Raw genomic sequence first — 22,128 nt, 5'->3', positions numbered from 1 at the left:
TTTATTTGTTTGTTTTTTTGAATATCACAGAAGAGAACCTGTCACAGAAACACATCCGACTAAACAAACAGGACACCTCACTCAAAAAAGAAAAGGATGGAAAAAAGAGGCAGCAAAAGAGCAGATAAATATATGACAAAATTGTGTGGCGCCAGGGATTTCCGTGTTGTTATTCAAAGTGCAGTACTCTGTAAAATCATTTTAAATATGCTGGGGGAACAACAGAAAAGGATGAATCTGAAAACAAAGCATGGGAACATGACAAAGAAAGAGTGGCATTTGCTCACTGCATAATGACTCAGTGACAGAAATTCAATCAGTTTGGAGGCTGCTTACCACCCTCAAAAACGAAGCTGGGAATTGATCATTTAGCTTGATTTATGTCTGAGTATTTATGAATAACAACGAAGCACACAACAATTAGCTGAGTTAATTTCTGCTAATAATAAATCCTAAAAGCCTGGCAGAGACATACGGGATCTATACATAATATCCAGAAAACCACTACACAAAAGGTGCTAAAAGGGTTCTTCAGCTGGCCCCACAGGAGAACCCTTTGAAGAAGGGTGCTACCTGGAAACAAAAAGGGTTGTCCTATGGAGTGTATGAAAACTGTACAGTACGAGTCCGATCACAATTCTAAGTACCCATTCACTTGGATCTATTCAAAGTCATAGCATCTAACAAAGTGTCCATCCAGGTGGTAGCTAACAGTAGACAACATGCATAAATAAGACCGCATGAAAAGCACCTTGTGTACATGAGGCTTGATACCTAAGACATGACCATGCATGCCCTACTCTCCCCAGTCTTTTGAACAGCGTCATGCAAGCGAGAGAGAATGAGGTGTTGTGTAGAGATGTGTTCCCCTCTGGGAATAATGTTCCACCATTCATTTGAAGAGGTATCATCAGCAAAACAGCATTGACGATGGCTCACTGACACGTCACCATACCAAGTGTTTTCATTCATTTCTAGGCACATTTTAACATAGCATATAGGCCATTTAGCTACGTTCAATAGTAATTGCATATATTTCCACATGGGTGGCTCCAGCAAGAATTTAATCCATGACTCTGGCGTTGCCAGCACCATGCTCTACCAACTGAGCCATACAGGACCAAGAAGACCACCATTAATATTTCATTGTAAACATTAATTGATATGCATCATACCTTCAATCTTCCTCAGAGCGGTCTGGCATGCGTCCTGGCTGGGGAACTCAAAGGGGTTGTTGCAGGTCCGTATGCTGTCACACTCACACTTCCCATCAATGATGTTGCAGCCCGTGATCAGGTTCTCGTTGCACGGCTCAAATCCCAACAACTGGTCGTCGTCCCAGTTTTCATCTGATCAGGAAGAAAGGTAAATTGAGGGCAATGAGGGTAAGATTACATCAAATCAAGGACATCAACTTTTTTGTTTTGTTATCTATGTTTGCCAGGATACCTCATTCTGTACATAATCCATGATCAAGTAAGCAATATAACATTTCATAAATGTTTCAATTCAAGATTTGTTTTCATAACAATCATAACTGAACATTGTTACCTGTACTCACACTATACCCCAAGAATGTATTGCAAATAAGAAACTATAAAGGTAATTTACTGTATTTTGTCAACTCCTCAGCTGAAATATGGATCATTATGGTGTATGACATTGGGAACATCGCAAATGGCACCCTACCCTTACAGATGTAGGATCTTAATTTGATCACCATGTGGCAGGAGAACTTTCCTGCAATTGAAAAAATGTAAGACGTGTAGTGTTTTTGAGGTTTAAAAAAGGCTTCTGAAGTTTGTAATTTCCACTTTATTTTCCCTTATGAACAATTTATCAGCCCCCTTAATAAGAATCCTAATAATAATTCACATTCCCTGTTTCTGCAGGATTATTTTCCTGCTGTATCAAACTGGCTCAAATGGAGATCCTACATCTGTATACAGTGCACTACATTTGACCAGAGTCATACTGGCCCTGGTCAAAAGTAGTGCACTATATACAGTACCAGTCAAAAGTTTGGACACACCTACTCATTCCAGGGCTTTTCTTTATTTTTACTTTTTTCTACATTGTAGAATAATAGTGAAGACATCAAAACGATGAAATAACACATATGGAATCTTGTAGTAACCAAAAAAGTGTAAAAACAAATCAAAATATATATTCTATTTGAGATTCTTCAAAATAGCCACCCTTTGCCTTGATGACAGCTTTGCACACTCTTGGCATTCTCTCAACCAGCTTCACGAGGTAGTCACCTGGAACGCAATTGTTAAAAGTTCATTGTGGAATTTCTTTCCTTCTTAATGTGTTTGACCCAATCAGTTGTGTTGTGACAAGGTAGGGGTGGTATACAGAAGATAGCCCTATTTGGTAAAAGACCAAGTCCATATTATTGCAAGAACAGCTCAAAAAAGCAAAGAGAAACAACAGTCCATCATTACTTTAAGACATGATTGTCAGTCAATGCAGAACATTTTCAAGAACTTGCAGTAGCAAGTGCAGTCACAAAAACCATCAAGCGCTATGATGAAACTGGCTCTCATGAGGACCACCACAGGAAAGAAAGACCCAGAGTTACCTCTGCTGCAGAGGATAACTTCATTTGAGTTACCAGCCTTTGCAGCCCAAATAAATACTTCACAGAGTTCAAGTAACAAGACACATCTCAACAACAACTGTTCAGATGAGACTGCGTGAATCAGGCCTTCATGGTTGAATTGCTACAAAGAAACCACTACTAAAGAACACCAATAATAAGAAGAGACTTGCTTGGGCCAAGAAACACGACCAATGGAATCTGTCCTTTGGTCTGATGGGTCCAAATGTGAGATTTTTGGTTCCGACCCCTGTGTCTTTGTGAGATGCCGAGTAGGTGAACGGATGATCTCCGCATGTGTGGTTCCCACCGTGAAGCATGGAGGAGGAGGTGTGATGGTGTTGGGGTGCTTTGCTGTTGACACTGTCAGTGATTTATTTAGAATTCAAGGCACACTTAACCAGCATGGCGTTTCACAGCATACTGCAGCGATATGCCATCCTATCTGGAATGCGCTTAGTGGGACTATCATTTGTTTTTCAACAGGACAATAACCCAACACACCTACAGGCAAAGGGTGGTGTCACGCCCAGGGTGTGACTAGGGTGGGTGTTCTATGTTCTTTTTTCAATGTTTTTGTTCTATGCGTTTGGCCTGGTATAGTTCCCAATCAGAGGGAGCTGTCAATCGTTGTCTCTGATTGAGAACCATACTTAGGCAGCCTGTTTTGCCACTGTGGTTTGTGGGTAGTTGTTTTCTGTCTCTGTGTCTGCACCAGCCGGAACTGTTTCATTTTCGGTCTCTTGTTATTTTGTTTAAATGAATATTAACATGGACACGTACCACGCTGCATTTTGGTCCGATCTTGACTACTCTTCCTCAGATGACGAGGGATACCGTTACAGGTGGCTACTTTGAAGAATCTAAAATCTAAAATATATTTAGATTTGTTTAACATTTTTTGGTTAAAACATGATGTGGCATTTCATAGTTTGACATCTTCACTATTATTCTACAATGTAATTTTGTTTTTTAAATAAATAAAAACCCCTGAATGAGTACAGTAGGTGTGTCCAACCTCTCTTACTGCAGGTAATAGGGTGCCATTCAGGTGTACTGTTTGAGGCTAGCTAGCTCACCACATCATGAAGTTATACTTGCAGTGCAAACATGCAGTACATTTGAGATAGGGCAGTGCTTTTTCTCCAGCTCCCTTCTTATTAGTGTGTGTGTGTGTGTGTGTGTGTGTTTGCTCGCACACTCAAGCATGTGTTGGCATACAGTATGTTTTGCTCTTCCATCTTTGGGCATAAAAGTGACATTGAGAGTGTGTGTGGACATTTTTGAGTGTGTGTGTGTATGCAGTCGTGGCCAAAGGTTTTGAGAGTGACACAAATATTAATTCTCACAAAGTCTGCTGCCTCAGTTTGTATGATGGCAATTTGCGTATACTCCAGAATGTTATGAAGAGTGATCAGATGAATTGCAATCATTTGCAAGTCTCTCTTTGCCATGCAAATGAACTGAATCGCCAAAAGAAATTTCCACTGCATTTCAGCCCTGCCACAAAAGGACCAGCTGACATCATGTCAGTGATTCTCTCGTTAACACAGGTGTGAGAGGTGATGAGGACAACGCTAGAGATCACTCTCTCATGCTGATTGAGTTTGAATAACAAACTGGAAGCTTCAAAAGGAGGGTGGATGTTGGAATCATTGTTCTTCCTCTGTCAAACATGGTTACCTGCAAGGAAACACGTGCCGTCATCATTGCTTTGCACAAAAAGGGCTTCACAGGCAAGGATATTGCTGCCAGTAAGATTGCACCTAAATCACCCATTTATCAGATCATCAAGAACTTCAAGGAGAGCGGTTCAATTGTTGTGAAGAAGGCTTCAGGGCGCCCAAGAAAGTCCAGCAAGCGCTGGGACCGTCTCCTAAAGTTGATTCAGCTGCGGGATCGGGGCACCACCAGTACAGAGCTTGCTCAGGAATGGCAGCAGGCAGGTGTGAGTGCATCTGCACGCACAGTGAGGCGAAGACTTTTGGAGGATGGCCTGGTGTCAAGAAGGGCAGCAAAGAAGCCACTTCACTCCAGGAAAAACATCAGGGACAGACTGATATTCTGTAAAAGGTACAAGGTTTGGACTGCTGAGGACTGGGGTAAAGTCATTTTCTCTGATGAATCCCCTTTCCGATTGCTTGGGGCATCTGGATACAAAGCTTGTCCGGAGAAGACAATTTGAGCGCTACCATCAGTCCTGTGTCATGCCAACAGTAAAGCATCCTGACACCATTCATGTGTGGGGTTGCTTCTCAGCCAAGGGAGTGGGCTCACTCACAATTTTGCCTAAGAACACAGCCATGAATAAAGAATGGTACCATTACATCCTCCGAGAGCAACTTCTCCCAACCATCCAGGAACAGTTTGGTTTTCCAGCATGATGGAGCACCTTGCCTAAAGGCAAAAGTGATAACTAAGTGGCTCGGGGAACACAACATCGATATTTTGGGTCCATGGCCAGGAAACTCCCCAGACCTTAATCCCATTGAGAACTTGTGGTCAATCCTCAAGAGGCGGGTGGACAAACAAAAAACAAAAACCCACAAATTCTGACAAACTCCAAGCATTGATTGAATGGGCTGCCGTCAATCAGGATGTGGCCCAGAAGTTAATTGACAGCATGCCAGGGTGGATGGCAGAGGTCTTGAATAAGAAGGGTCAACACTGCAAATATTGACTCTTTGCATCAACATCATGTAATTGTCAATAAAACACTAATGCAATGCTTGTAATTATACTTCAGTATTCCATAGTAACATCCGACAAAAATATCTAAAGACACTGAAGCAGCACATTTTTTAGAAATTAATATTTGTCATTCTCAAAACTTTTGGCCACGACTGTAGACAGACAGATACAGTAAAGTATGTGTATATTATTGTCAAAAAATATGTGTCGGCTTTGCTGTGCCTTGCTTGACAATGTGATGTGTAGGATGCCCACTTATCAAGTGCTTGTACAGCATGAGAACTTCAAGGTCACTGACTATAGTTATTGAAAAGAGCTCTGTGTTGTCTGTGAAATGCATATGGTTCGAGGTCTGAGAACACAATGTACATGTGACTCATCACTATCTAAATATCTAGCACTACACAACACTGCATGTGTACATTAAAGATTTGGCCTTGAATGCACAGGCGAGAATCAAAGAAAAGATTTGGTGCTTTTGCCATATGCCTGTTATCGTGATATACACTACTGTATTCCTTTTTAAATGGAAGATGTAGAATCATAACTTCTCTTCCAAAAATTCTGTAATAATTCATAAGGGGCATTGCCTAGCTCAAACGTTCTTGGAAACCTATTGACATCTGTGCATGATTTATGTGGAAATTTGAGTTATGAAGCATTGCACACATTCTGTATCTCAAATTTGAATTTGGCCTCATGAGAGTTGTAAAAGTTGGCTGAAACACCAAACCCAACACCAAAGCAATGGAAACTGTTGAAGTTACAGCCCCATAGCATCTGAAGTCCCTGTGATTTTGTATGAGGATAGCTCTGGTTCCCTGTGGTGGCACCTGATAGTTATTTTAGCAGGGGGCCCTGCCTGCATATAGGATGAGGCAGCATTAGCTGGCACTGAAGGTACCTACACTGAACAAAAATATAAACTCAACATGCAACAATTTCAAAGATTGTACTGAGTTACAGTTCACATAATGAAGTCAGTCAATTGAAATACATTCATTAGGGCCTAATCTATGGATTTCACATGACTGGGAATACAGATATACATATGTTGGTCACAGATACCTTAAAAAAATCATCTGAAAACCAGTCAGTATCTGGTGTGACTACCACTTGCCTCATGCAGCGCGACACATTTCCTTCACATAGAGTTAATAAGGATGTTGATTGTGGACTGTGGAATGTTGTCCCACTCCTCTTCAATGGCTGTGTGAAGTTGCTGGATATTGGCGGGAACTGGAACACACCGTCGACACATCGATCCAGTGCATCCCAAACATGCTCAATGGGTGACATGTCTGGTAAGTATATAGGCCATGTAAGAACTGGGACATTTTTAGGGCCGTGCATTATCATGCTGAAACGGCGACGGTTGAATGGCACGACAATGGGCCTCAGGATCTCGTCACAGTATCTCTGTGCATTAAAATTGCCATCGATAAAATGCAATTGTGTTTGTTGTCCGTAGGTTATGCCTGCCCATACCATAACCCCACCGCCACCATTGGGCACTCTGTGCACAACATTGATATCAGCAAACCGCTTGCCCACAGGACACCATTCACGCTGTCTGCCAAAGGCCCACTACAGTTGAAACCGGGATTCATCCGTGAAGAATACACTTCTCCAGCGAGCCAGTGGCCATCGAAGCTGAGCATTTGCCCACTGAAGTCGATTACGACGCCAAACTGCAGTCAGGTCAAGACCCTGGTGAGGACGACAAGCACGCAGATGAGCTTCCCTGAGACGGTTTCATCTGTTGTGCAAACCCACAGCTGTCCGGGTGGCTGGTCTCAGACGATCCCGACAGGTGAAGAAGCCGGATGTTGGAAGTGGATTATGGTAGAGAGGCAGCTTATGGCTGCTTATGTAACAGCTCTGGTTGACATTCCTGCAGTCAACATGCCAAATCCATGCTCCTTCAAAACTGTTGCATTGTGTTGTGTGACAAAACTGCACATTTAATTGTCCCCAGCACAACGTGCACATGTGTAATGATCATGCTGTTTAAAGATGCACTATGCAGAAATCCCTCTGTCATATTCTGGTTGCTAAAACTCAAATAGTTCGCCTAATTTTAGTTTATGAGACAAAATAAGCGAGTATAATGTAGAGAATCATTGTACTATCTAAACCACTGTGAAATATATTTTCCGTAACCAAAAATATTGTTGTTTTGGCTGCTTGAAGCTGGTGTACAAAACCGAAAGTAAAACATGTAAAAACAAAACTGAAGAACGGGAATCACACTTCTTAGACTTGCTTTCAAGTAGAATGATAGATCTATAACTCACATTTCTAGGTGAATTTGGTCGAGTTGCCCAAAAAAGTTACATTTTGCCACATTAATCAGCTTCTTGATATGCCACACCTGTCAGGTGGATAGATTATTTTGGCAATGGAGAAATGCTCACTGACAGGGATGTAAACAAATTTGCTCAAAACGTTTTTATAGAAATAAGCTTGTTGTGCATATGGCCGATTTCTGGGATGTTTTATTTCAGCTCATGAAACAACACTACATGTTGCGTTTATCTTTTGGTTCAGTGTTTTAATTACTCAAGAGGAAAGATAATTCAAACGCTTAAAGGCCCAATGCAGCCATTTTTATCTAAATTTCATAAATCATTTCTGGGTAAAAAGTAAGTACCTTACTGTAATTGTTTTCAATTAAAATTGTAAAAAAGAAACAAAAATAGCTTCTTAGCAATGAGCAATTTCTCAAGCAAAAGTTTTGTTAGGACTGTCTGAGAGTGTTCTGAGGGGAAAACTAGCTCTTATTGGTAAAGAGGTTAAGAACTCTCTTTCTTCTTGGTCTATCAACTAAATTACCACCTGGTGATTTCTCCAGGTAGGCCAAAACTCCATCCCACCTTAACAGGCTAAAATTGCAGGCGGTCTTTTCAAACAGCTCGTCCACTAAAAGGGCATTACCATAATTTTTACAATTTCCCAGTATTATTCCAACCTCATTGTGTGGAAATATATATAAAAAACAGGAAAATCACATTTTTGACGACACTTGGCAACACTTTTAAATGTACAGTATGTTGAGTAGGAGAGGGGAATTAAATAACTGTCTTTGTGAGACAAAATGATGCAACATTAAAGCAAAAATAAAAATGTTTTTTTGCCTTTAGGAAAAGAATATGTAATTTTCATGGATTTAGCTACAGAAGCTGCTGTGCTCTTCCTGTCCTGAGGCTTTGTGTGTGATTCGCTCGCTTAGGTTTCTAACCTAACTTTTATATCTTCTTTAGTCCTGCCAGACAACCCTAACCCTTTCATCTCTACTTCTGGCCCTAAACGATATCCACTATCCAGGCTTGGAAGTTATATGGCAGTCTGTCCCTTGAGGACAGACTGCCAGTTGATGGCAGACCTGGGTTCAAATACTATTTGAAATTGTTCCAATATACTTTTAGCATTTGCTCTAGTCTGCCTGGAGTGCCAGGTGGTTGCCATTTTGTGACTATTCTATTGGTTCCATTTATGCCAGGCAATCTCAATAAAGCCCAGATAAAGTATTTGAAATTATTTTTTATAGTATTTGAACCCACGTCTGTTCGAGGGACTTCAGGGACAAAGAGGAGGAACGTGATAAGGAGGAGGCGGTGGTGGAAAAGGTACAAATTTCCGCTTGTCTTCACTCACTACAGACAATAATCTGTGTTCTCAACAAATTGAATCCAGCCTTCACTGTCCCTATTTGTGGGAGCATCAGAAAGACACTGGGGCACAAAATCCGCCTTGGTGGCAGTCACATCCATCTTTGGGCAAAGGTGTTAAAGGGTTGTCTCACCATTGAGTGTCGGGATCTTATTTGAGCTGGTGAGCATGTCATGGCCTGTGGCGTCACTCAATTAAGTGTCTTCATTTCTCTCTAAGTGTTATCGCACAGTGTTATTCCCAAAATCACATTATAGTGATTGGAAAGTGGAAACAATATTTTATTGCATTGAAATCTACTCATAAATCAGTCAAGTGAATGACTGGAGGGTGTAAGAGAAAATGAGGCATCTGGGATTGATTTAGGTTGGGTGGTTCACGTCCCCTCTGTGCCTACAGATGTAGGATCTTAATTTGATCACCATGTTGCAGGATAACTTTTCTGCAATGCAAGAAATTAAACGCTTGTAGTGTATTTGAGGTTTAAAAAGGCTTCTGAAGTTTGTAATTTCCACTTTGAAATGTCAGACTTAATGTTCCCTTACAAAAATGTCCATGAATTATAATCCACATAATAATTCACATTTCCTGGTGCTGCAGGATTATCAATCTGAGATGGTGGAGAATTTGAGAGTGGTTTAATTTCCACAGCCCCATCCCTCATCTTACCAAACAAAGTAGCAGGGTCAGGCTATTAAAATGACAGATTGTGTCTTTGAGTTTTAGATGGATTTTTAGATGGATGGATGTCATTGCCAGTGGTTGAAAGAGAGAACATTTGAGACATATAGAACAGAGAAAAGTAGTTTAGTTACTATCAATAGATGCCTGCATGTGAAGTGACACCTATGTTCTGAGCACAACACTAATGAGGAGAGTCATTGTTACAGTACATGCTCCAGGTGCACTCTGGGTACGGTAGTGTTTATCATGTGCTAATAATGTTTGACAAATAACCCTGATGGAAATCTTTATCACTGAAAATACTGAAATGCCAGTTTCAGTAATGGTGGTTATTGTCTTCCCTTTTTTAATAGGCATTGGTAGCACTATGGTGTACCATTTATGTGAAGTGCACCTTTAAACACTGTCAGGAAGTCCCAAGTGGATGCCTGTCCAACAGGAAGCCCTTGAGAATGGACCTCCGTGGAACTGCAGCTCATCTCATTCTGTAAATATCCAGCGGCAGAAATGGCTAACATCACTAAGTAAAAATGTCAACTATGCACGTCGTCTTAGACGAGGGTGTGAGCTAAGGAAATATATTATTTTTTATTATTCCTCCCCAGCCCTCATGCTACTGTATAGCATGCATGTAGCTTGTGTAGATAGGCTAGAGGGGAATGCTGAACAGCAACAGAACACACCAAAAATATAGAACATTCTATCCTCTTGTTAGAATCTCTTTTGTATGGACTTCCTGTTTTTTTTGTCACTCAGAATTATGTAATGTTGTTTTTAACGCACTAAATTATTTGGCATAAGTCTGACAAGCAGGCAGCTTCACTAACATTCAGATCTGCTTCTGTGAGCCAAGCGAAAAGAGGAAGAGGATGTGTCCTAGTTCCTCTCAAGTTTTTAACCTTCTTCTTGACAGAAGACAGAAGACATTTCTATGTAGAAAGAAACCAATTTCATTTGGCCACATTACCATTTGAGAAACAAGGGAGCCAGCCAGAGCCAGCCATATTGCACGGCACACATTGAAATTTGTTTTTCTAGCATTGTAACACGGCTCTGGTCTTATCTCAGTGACATTTAATTTCACATCAACATTTGATCAACACCGCTGTTGGGCATCAATGGAGGGACTTTAATTTAGATTTGAAAAGCACTGATGCAATGAATCTTGTGTTGACCGCAGTCCAATTTTGATTAATAATCTTTAGATGAGTTCATAACCAAGATCAACTAGTAATTTTGCCATACAGCCTCATTCGGTTATGATCATTACTTAACCATTCCTATAATTGCACTCATTGTCTTCTGGTTAATTTTGACTATTACTCCTTGAGAGCCACTCAAACAATGTGACAATGGTGTACTGTGACACCATGGTGTGCGAGGAACAACATGCTTGGGATTCATGGCGTACTTTTTAAGAACAGTGTCACTTCAAAGTCATTCACAGCTATAGCTTTGCCATTTGAGGCCAGATGATGGCTTCGTGTTCAGTGACAGACACCCCAAGAAGACCCTATTGTGTAAGCCCATTGGGGGTAGGGGCAGGTGGTGCTAGCAACACCAGGGTCGTGGGTTCGATGCCCACTGGGGACACATACACTAAAATGTTATGCACTCATTATATTTCTTTGTATAAAAGTGTTTTCTAAATAAAATATTATGTTAGCATTACACAATTTGTAGCCTTATATTTGCATAATGCCCCCTGGTAGACCTGGGAGCTATTCCTATGAGACAGACCATTCAGACTCTAAACAACTAGTGCACGTAATCAATTACTTCCAATATGGTTAACATCAAGAATAAGGTAGAACCTATTGTTTACCTCAATTTCCTCTTTAATCGGCCCAAGTGAATAGGAAGCTCTCCTTCCTTCCTCTAATCATTCTGTGAATGATGTATAAAGTAATTCATTGAGACATACATACATACATACATATGCATGAGCGATTATTATTCCATCTACATACTTCAAAAACCTTGTAAACTACTGACTACAAACACTTGTGTCTGGTAGTGTGATACTGTTCAAAATCAGATAATAATTATCACTGCAGTTGTTTATCTCTCACATGGCTGTCAAACTATACAACAGCAAAATGATGTAGAAATAGAAATGACAGATTGGATGTCAGTCAGTCAGTGTGTTGTAAAGGATGAGAGCCTTGAGGCGGTATTTGGCCTGAAACTTGGAGCTGCCTGCCTGCCTGAGCGGTAATGTAACTTCTGTGTCAGAGAGCTCCTGAGTGCAGCTAATGTCCCCTGAAACCCAGACCATCCAACAGCACTAACTGGGGAACTGGAACAGAAAAATACATAGCATCCACAGCAGGGCCATCATCCCCACTAGGACGACCCTGAAGCCCCAGAGCCTTCAGTCTCCTGGTGCTCTTTGTTCCACGTTATCCCATTAGCCAGGCACCGTTCTGAGGATCTGATGGAGGTGAGCTTGGGGTAAGCCACTTATACCCAGTGTGATTGTCCGAAGTGAGAGTGATCAGTGAGAATTCCTGGCTCTGGCTGATATGACCTGTTGGTTTTGAAATGTGATCGGATTCGTTTGAACACCTGCCCAGGACTGCCTGGATATAAGTTTAGGGGCTAAAAGGCATTCATTTCATCTGACCCTTTGTGTAAAGGGAGAAGCTCTCCGACAGTAACAGTATCTGACTGAAGTGCCTCTGAGGTATGGCGGAGCAGAGGCCCTTTTGCTACACCAACAAAGGCCCGCACTCTGCCTGTGTCGTTGTGACACTCATCATCATTCATCATGAGTCATTACAGCCGACATTAGCTGTCATGAGGCATGACCCATTGTGTGCTCTGCCTCTGTGACACTATGAACAGCAGCAGGCATGTCAGCGCATGGTGACTACTAGGGCTCTGATGAGCCAGGTGAATATAGGGTCTCTGGGGGACAGCTAAGGGAACATTAGGGTTTGGAGTTGGGGGTGACTATAGCTCTAATATGTTGGGGAAAGGCCCTGTGGGGAACAGGGAACATCGAAGGTTGGATGTGGGGAGTGTGCGGGTGGGGCGAAGGTCATGCTCTGTAGTGGTGGTGTAACTGGCGTTCCATGCTTTGATCTGGTTCAACCCTCCAGGAGACCTTTGCTGTTTTTTGTTACACAGGCCTTGCATTAGACATTACCCACTTGAGAGACTACTTACTGGCCAAACATATCAGACTCTCATCAACATGTTTCCATTAATGGCCACCCCTGTTGAAACCCGACTCCTTGTGTCTCTCTCTGTGGCATCCTCTAAGGTTCTGTTTGTGTCTACAGTAAGGTTGCATATAGGGTAAATAATGTCAGGGGTTGTCTTTCTCCACACAGATATTGTCATATATTGGAAAAGCTTTCATATCTTTGAGCAGTAGGCTATGAATCTCATTTGATTCATTTGGTTAAATAAAGCCTGAGCAGCCCTTTACCTGTATACGAGTTGAAAATGGCAGATTTGGTGACTGATAAGCACCTAAATTGGAATGTAGTGGCTGTACAGTTACATGCTATACGTGACGTTAGACCTCATGGTTTCCGCTTTACAGCTTTGTATGGGATTTACGTGCACCTCACATTTGCATATTATAAAACTCATGTCATTTATAGTGTCAGCGTTTATGATCACTATGTTTGATGTACAGTTACAAGAATGACATAACTTCCTACCCTGGGTTGTTCTGAACAAAAATAGCCTGTTTGTCGTATTGTGAAGAACATTTGCAGCGGAACACGCACCTCAATGCCCTCATGAATCCATACTTTGCCTACCAAAATGACTATCTGTTTCTCTGAAGTGACTTACCGTAAGATCATATTTTAAAACTTAGCTAGTCACGTTGGCAGTAAACTCTTTAAAATGATGCCCACCTGGCCCAGATTGCGATTAAAGAGGATTCTCCGGTACTATTGCATACTTTTTAGCCGGTAGATCTGAAAGTAGTGCTCACGAGTCAAAAGTGGTCCTCGAAAATTGCGTACTAGAAATATGTACAGATATGTGCACCACGTCATTGCTCTCTTTATTTCTGCTGCGTGTTTGCTAGCTGTCACTCAAATGACAAGGGGCTGAAACTCGAATTGCTAGGGGGCTGGCCCACATGGGGAAAATGTAGGTGAAAATGGCGCCGCACAGGTTCCAGAAAACAGTCGCTTTCAAACTAGGGATTTAGTGGTTAGTTGAGGTAAGATAGTAATTCTGCCTAAAGAATACACATGTATGAACTACAAAATGATACATCCAGCCCAAAGCGGGAGGTTTAGAAAATACTTACTAGTCGACAAAGTTCCAGAGGATGTCTTTAATAATGGACAGTTTTTAGATTGAGTAAACATGTCACGCCCTGACCTTTGAGAGCCGTTTTATTTCTCTATTTGGTTAGGTCAAGGTGTGATGTGAGGTGGGCATTCTATGTTTTGTTTTCTATGTTTCTTTATTTCTGTTTTGGCCAGGTATGGTTCTCAATCAGGGACAGCTGTCTATCTCTGATTGGGAATCATAATTAGGTAGCCCTTTTTCCCTCCTTCGGTGTGGGTAGTTGACTTGTGTTTGTGGCACTTAGCCCTCGTAAGCGTCACGGTCGTTTTTGTATTGTTTCTTGTTTTGTTGGCATCATTCCAAAAATAAAGGATCATGTACGCTCACCACGCTGAGCTTTAGTCTTCCTTCAACGACGGCTGTGACAAAACAAAAACAGTACTTGTGTGATGGTTGGGATGTAGGGCTGAGTTCCAAACTAACAAATACAAGTGTGCTTGCTTCAGTTCCTTCAAAACCTCTTAAGGATTTGCCCCTTTTTCTCAATTTTCACCTAAAGTGACATTCCCAAATCTAACTGCCTGTAGCTCAGGCCCTGAAGAAAGGATATGCATATTATTGGTACCATTTGAAAGGAAACACTTTGACGTTTATGGAAATGTGAAAGGAATGTAGTAGAATACAACATAATATATCTGGTAAAAGATAATACAAAGGAAAAAAAAACATTATTTTGTATTTTTTTGTACCATCATCTTTGAAATGCAAGAGAAAGACCATAATGTATTATTCCATCCCAGATGTAATTTAGATTTTGGCCACTAGATGGCATCAGTGAGTGTGAAACGTTTAAGACTGATCCAATGAACCATTGCATTTCTGTTCAAAATGTTGTATCAAGACTTTTCATGTTAAAAATTGTACACTCTCCTCAAACAATATCATGGTATTCTTCCACTGTAATAGCGACTGTAAATTGGACAGTGCAGTAAGATTAACAATCATTTAAGCTTTCTGCCAGTATCTGATATGTCTATGTCCTGGAAAATGTTCTTGTTACTTACAACCTCATGCTAATCACATAAGCCTATGTTAGCTCAACCGTCCTGTGGAAGGGACACCAATCCCAAATAATATTTATTAATGGCACAGCTAGGAGACCTCAAAAAAGGACCTTGAGTCAAAAAAGTGGACTGAAATTATTTACTAACTTATTTACTAACTTTGTGCACTTTGGAGAGGTGTGTTTTTTTGTCTTATGTTGCACCTACCCCACATTTCCCATGAATATTATTATGTTACTGAATGTATACAGATTATTTTCAGATTTCGTTATCGACAAATGCTGCCAAAAGTACAGTAATTGTAAAATGCACATAAAATCCACAGTGTAATGTTTGGATTCAGTCTTGTGTCAGGTGAACTGTTGTGTCCTCAGTTTTGGTCGGATAATTTCCCCATAATCTCCAAATTGTTCCCTTTCAAATGCTACCATGGTTATGCATATGCTTCTCATATTTCTTCTGTTTGAAACATTTCATTTTGGCCCTATCCATATAGGTCACTTCCCACGAGTGTAGAGGGTTCATTTCATTTAAGTATTTAAGCACTTTTCAGACATCCAGCAGAATATCGTAAAGTACCCGGCCGAGTACAAAACTTGTCTCTCTAGTAAAAGCGGCTAGTGCCTTCACATACGAGGACGACAGCCCACAGTCTATGCGACAGCCGCCGGTGAACATAGCAACGAAATAAACAAACTTTATCAAATTGCGAATAAATTAACGCTATAACAACATAAGCATGCATAAAAACATACTTACATGCAACAGAAATTATTAATCCAAAAATGGGTTAGAAAACTATGATTCTAATTGTTAAATGTGACTGGTGTTAGCCAGCTAGCTAGTGGACAAGTTAGCTGGTCCTTCTGTATCACCAAATAATAGAGCAGAATCACAGATAATCCGTTGTATTGACCAGATACTCTAAATCAAATCAAATCAAATTTTATTGGTCACATACACATACTTATCAGATGTTTATTGCGGGTGTAGCAAAATGCTTGTGCTTAGGAGCTAAGAGCAGAGCTACGAAGTCTGTTGGCGCCATCTTTGAAAACAATGAAAATAAATGTCTTCGAAAATAGAGGCCAGTCGGGAGGAGGCAAGATCAGGTGGGACCATTCTAGCCAATGAGAGGGCAAATACGCATGTGAACAACAGGCACAACGTAATAATTCCTGAAAACTAAAATTACCTTTTTGTTCTTCATTAAAGGTTAGGCATAATGTCAGTAGTGAGGTTAAGGTTAGGTTTAGAATCATATTTTAAGGAGATTAATTGTAGAAATAAGAGGGGGTTATTACTTTGTGGCTATGGTAACAAGTGACGACAAGGTACAACTTCAATATAAAGTGTTTTTTTCTCAAAGTTGCCGGGATGTTTTGTGTCTTACTTATATCAGTACACTCGTAACAACCTAATCATTGCAAAACTTCTATTCTGTCAAATAAGTCATACATAGCAAATTATCCATTCAATTTATTTTTTACCAAATTTGACACTCTCTCATTGACCTCCACACAAAACCTCCTTGCCAAAAAAACGCCACCTGCTGGAAAAGACAAATTTTTGGCCCAGTTATCCCTCTCGCATTGCAGAATCCTATTTTCTCTGCCTCAGCTGAGCGGCTTCCACAGGCAGGAGCACAACTGACCGCTCGGGCTGTCCGCCTAGATAGAATTTCGCCCCCCGCCTAGGCTTCACTGAAAATGAATGGGTAACCCCGTCCACGGCACAGTCTGTCAGCGCCTTTAGAATGAGACATACTGTAACAGATATCACATTGGCTTTAAAAGCATTCATTATATTAATCTGTTTTCCTCTCCACTGGGATTCTATCAGTGGAGACTGCTGAGGGGAGGACGGCCCATAATAATGGCTGGAATGGAGTCAATGGAATGGTATTAAACACATGTAAACCACGTCTTTGATGTGGTTGATACCACTCCATTGACTCCATTCCAGACATTATTATGAGCCCTCCTTCTCTCAGCAGCCTCCACTGGATTCAATGGCGTCAAACTCAATAAAGACACCCTCGTCCACTTACCCTCCTTATGCCCTTGGGGGAATCCCCATCACCATCTTGGAGGGCGGTTCAAATGATTAGCCAAGCAAGGGAAGTTTGCAAGGTAAGCCCCTCAGCCCTCGTTTTCAGTCGAATTTGCGAGTGTACAATTATGTTCACTCCGGGCCTGAAACTCCACAGAATTCAATTTGCGATGATTGTTCATCCGCTAAGAAAGGTCAGCCAAAACTTAGAAACAACATCAATGGAGAAGTCAACATACAAGTGTAAGTAAAAACTAATGCAAATAAGTTCGAAATTGTGCTACTAGTGCACATGACAGCACAAACACGTCTCGTAAAAAGTAAATATGTTTTTGTTTTGTTATCTTTTGGAAATTGTAGAAATAAAACATTTTTCTTCTTCAGAAGTTCCAGCTAGGCAGGCTAACGTTAGTTAGCTAATTAATTTGCCAGCTGTCATACAGTAGGCGTATATTAATAATGATATATTTAATATAAGTAGACATGCAATCATAATTGACTGTAGTGCATATAAAGCACCCACATGCTACCGCTGGCTGAAAACACAATCATCGCAGGATGAACGAGTGACAAATTTCCAGGCATGGGCGGTCCATTTAAAAATCATTCTTTCCTTCCTCGCCCTGCAAGTGTATACTCGTCAGACATCAGGATACATCATCAGAAGTGGCCACTTAATTTGATGTGTGTCTTTTAATTGTTTGGACTGCAGCCTATAAAGGTGGAAGGGACTGGGGATTGAAGCTTGAAGAAAATAGAAAACAATTATTGAACTATTCTCCCATGTCAAAGGCATTTAATATTAAATCAAAAGCTGTCAGATTGTTTATTTCTGCAACGTTCAAGGACTCCAGCCCCTTCATCAACATTCCACTAGTGAAATTACTAAAAAGGTAAATGTAGGCCAGGGATCATCAATTAGATTCAGCCGCAGGCCAATTCGTTCTTGAGCGGTTGGTCCGTGGGCCGGAACACAATTTGAAATAATTGAAATAAAAAACATAATGATTTCAAACCTTGCTTACATTTGTACACATATTTCTTAAATAAAAATCACTTGGAGCTGATTTCCTGCTGTTTTTACAGTCTTTTATGTCCAACAATGAAACAAAAAAAATATTTTATTTAAAACTTGGGGTCTAAATAAAACCACCAATGGGCCAAATTCGGCCCGCGGGCCGTCAGTTGGGTAGCCCTGATGTTGCCATTTTACCACGAATTCCGACATGGCCACAAAGGATAATAGCAGAGTTTCTAAACCGAGGCGCAACATCGCAAAACTTCCGGGAAAGCTTGTGAAACAGACCAAACAGACCAGGCCGGGGATTGGGGTTTGAGATGTCAATAAGAGAAGTGAATAGTTATTCCTTAGTTGTACATGTTCACGAAATCTAAAGAACAGCCTACATTCGAGTCAATGTCTTAAGTAGCTGAACATCTTATTACTCCAATCTCGTAAAAGTGACAAACTGTTAAGTTTTAATGTTCGTCTAAAACGACTTTATATCGAAGGAATTACTTTGATTTGACGGCCTGCACACGCGCAGTCAGGCGCGAGACAAACGTTATAAGCGATGACGTTTCCTGCGCTTGAGTTTAGCTTGCCAACGTCGCCATGGCATTGCCTACAAGAGTGATCGGGGATTTCTATTGGATAATCAGTTTATTCCTATCTTCATATTGCCTACAAGTGTGATCGGGGATTTATTTTGGATAATCAGTTTATTCCTATTTTCACACTGTACTGTCTTTGATAATAGGCGACACCTGTGATTCCAGGTATTAGCAGACAGTTAATGTCCTACTCGTTAGGGGCGATGTAAAATAAACGGCGCTGACGCGTAAATTGAGTTGCATAGCAGACATTCCATTGAAAAACCAACCAGCCTCAGCGGAAAGAGGGGCTGGCACCGCGTCCAAAAACAGCACGAAACCCGTTAGCATTACCCTAAAGAAATGGAAAACCGACATCCTGCAAACACATTAACCAGCTCGCTTGCTCAATCAGGCTCTTATTCCAAACCCCCACCACACCGCCAGACCAGCAGCATGGACAGACATGTTTATGCAGCTACAAGTTATGTAGCTCTACTTTGACTGTAGAAATGAAAACAGCGTGAAAGCCACATCACTCACTTTTGAAATAGGAATAACTTCATAGTATGTAGGCTACAGCTACACAATAATAATATATTCATCATTATTATTAGCCAGACTAACATTATTAGGCATATTGTATAATAGGTTAACTAGCAGCCTAATAGAGCAAACATTGCCCATTGCTATTATTATCAACTCATTTTAATGACTTCTATATGATGCGTTTTAGACTAGACTATACATGTGATTTTGATATGATAGCCATGCATAGCCAAAGTGGAACATCTTTGTACAATGGACTTGTGTTTTGTTTGAACTTTTATGCAGAGCATAAGCCGTATTCGTTATGGTAAAACAGTGTAAATAGAATACAAACCTTCACAGACTCCGACTTCATACTGCGTGATGGATCCACCGTTCAGCGGCGGTCTGATCACGCACCGGAGCCCCCGGTCACAAGTCCCGTACAGACCGTAGACACCACCGCAGCTCTCGTTTTTCTGTTTGGCGCAGACGGAGCAGCAGCCGCAGATACCGAGCACCACGGCGCCAGAGCAATGCTTTGGCTCCTCGCATTTAGATTCATCACACGGCAGACATAAAAGAGCCCGGTTGCTCTTCCAAATCATGGAAATTAAAATGCATCTCGTTATAAAGTACATCCTGGCAGAGGCCATGGGAGAAAAAAAATATATATATATATCCACAACCCGCCCGCGGACCCACAAATCACCAGTCCAGCGAGGTAGAAAATACCAGCTAAGCTATGCAATGCGAAGAACACCACAGTTCTTCTAAAAGGCTCAACGTTCCGGTAAACAGTCTAGATTTGTGCTGTATGTTGTTATACGTTCCGTTAGATAAACTTTTGTCCTGCTTCTTGTAAACCAGGAAAGAAAACGATCCGTTAAAATGCGCATGAAACGGCAATTACCCCACACTGCATATAGAGTGCATGGTTTCTGTGTTCCGCGCTGTAGTCGTGAGTTTCAGTTTGTTTTAGAAATTGAAACTTTCTTCACTGTTCTTATGTCTCATTGCCTCAGAGTCACTCCTTCTCGCTCTCAGAAAGCAAGGGAATTCTTCCTGTTCAGCTCGTCTGTAACTGCAACAGAACGGCTCTATAATATATGTTCCCTCGCGTAGAAGCGCAATCCTCTGGTCACCTTCCTATCCGAGATTCGCTTTACTAGCCTAATTGAAATAAACTGTTTCTTGCTATCGCATATTCAGTGTGTGTGTGTGTGTGTGTCTCTCTCTCTCTCTCGCTCTCTCTCTCTCTCATGTTTATCATCATCCAGTGCAACTCTCCGCCTGCTGCTGCGCCCCCTGTTCAATCAGACCCTCACGGTGACCTCATAACGGAACCACTCCCATCGTGCATTACTTTGCTCCATTGGATCGTTCATTCCAGATATGGAACGCAGAGCAAATGTTGGCACACAAAGCGCGCAGAGGGTCGTCACTAGTTACCACAGCCACAAACCACGCCTATTTATATATATATATATATATATATATATATAACATTTTTTTTACAATTGATCTTCTTAAAATCTGTCATTAAACCTAACACTAACCTTATACACTGATCTAAAACACACTGCTAACTGTATGCCTAACCATAACCATAAATCAATACCAAAACGCACATTTTTGTTTTCATGAATTACTACGATATAGTCTAGTACATTTTGACTTTGTGGCTTTGGTAACTAGTGACAACCCGCGCAGAGAGAGTCAGTGATACGCGGGCTGGGAATGTAGTTTAGATGCAGGGCAAGTGTAGAATGTATGGCCTCGGAAACACTGCAGTTTACACTGTAAATCAGTCTTGCTTGGCATGGGAAGAAAAGATGTTGGACCAAGAGAGACCGCATGGAAGAGAAGATGTTGGACCAGGAGAGACTAGATGGTGAATATATATCTGCGTATTAGGGCACTGTAACTATACATAACAAGTCGGCACTGACATCTAGTCTAAGTAGTGGACTAGCCTATCAACTATAGTCCGTTTTGGCAAGGCAATGACATGCTTATTACAACTATGTAATAATAGCTGTGCCTAGTCATTTCATATGTAGGCTCTATTCATAATGTAAGCTATTCATAATAACTAAATGTGTAACTTAACTAGGTTATAAGACATTATAAAAGGTTAGTAATACGTTTAGAACACAATGTTAAACCCAAAAATTCATCTTGAAATACAGAACTAAATCTTGCTTGCATATTTATCCAAATATAGGCTATCCAATAGTTTTTCCATTCTCAACATCAATCAATAGAAAGGCACAGGTGTGTTAGATTCTATTATAAATGCCTATTGAGATGAATTGATAGGGTAATTGTAATAAACTTTAGGGGATGTGGAAAATTAAAAAGTAAAGACTAATTAGCTATGGAGCCAGATCAGTGTATAGCAATGTCATTTTTATTAATAACATGGTTGATAGGCACAATTCACATTATAAAGGCTCAAAGTCATTATTCTGTTAAGGTCTAGGGATGAGTTGGGTTGATTCCCCTGCACTTTAAATTGACATGGCAAGGTCACGTGCATGTGGTCGTTTATTGTTTAACCATTAGGCTTAGGATAATGATGGAATGATGAATGTCTTCTCTAATTATCATTATATACAAAATTAAGTAATTAGAACATGATTTGTTGGAAGACAAAATCGTCAGATTCACTTTGGTCATTGTGTGGTAAAGAAGAAAGCATTTTGTGTTAGCCAGCCACTGTGCACGTTGACGTGTATTAGTATGAATCTTGTACTGGAGGCATCACTGAGCGATTTACACTTAATGGGCCAGCTGCAAAGTCAAAATTAGCTATTTCTCGTAAAAAGTGAGCTTTTAAGTCTAAATGTTAGAGTAGGGTTAGGCATAAAATTAGCAGTGGGGTTAAGGTTAGTGTTAAGGTTAGTTTTAAAAATAAGATGTTATGCCTTTGTGGCTGTGCCAGCAAGTGACTACCCTGCAGAGATGCCTCCA

General features: G+C 40.8%; 1 protein-coding gene across 2 annotated transcripts in view; it reads right to left on the bottom strand.

The window, feature by feature from the left end:
- crim1 (cysteine rich transmembrane BMP regulator 1 (chordin-like)) overlaps positions 1-20,520 on the bottom strand; it is a 123,052-nt gene extending 102,532 nt beyond the window's left edge. The window contains exons 1-2 of one of the 2 annotated variants that reach the window (XM_036954715.1): positions 19,508-20,520; positions 1,176-1,349 (exon numbers count right to left, since the gene is read on the bottom strand). In XM_036954715.1, the coding sequence (XP_036810610.1) occupies positions 1,176-1,349; positions 19,508-19,808 (475 nt within the window). In that variant the 5' untranslated portion in view covers positions 19,809-20,520. The remainder of the gene's footprint in view (positions 1-1,175; positions 1,350-19,507) is intronic. The other variant, XM_021574065.2, reaches the window with a different exon arrangement.
- Positions 20,521-22,128: the final 1,608 nt, after the last annotated feature.

This window comes from Oncorhynchus mykiss, chromosome 19, assembly GCF_013265735.2.
Source record: "Oncorhynchus mykiss isolate Arlee chromosome 19, USDA_OmykA_1.1, whole genome shotgun sequence".
NCBI classification, from domain to species: domain Eukaryota; kingdom Metazoa; phylum Chordata; class Actinopteri; order Salmoniformes; family Salmonidae; genus Oncorhynchus; species Oncorhynchus mykiss.
The sequence above is the reverse complement of the archived record's forward strand: the minus strand, read 5'-3'. Positions and strand labels throughout refer to the sequence as shown.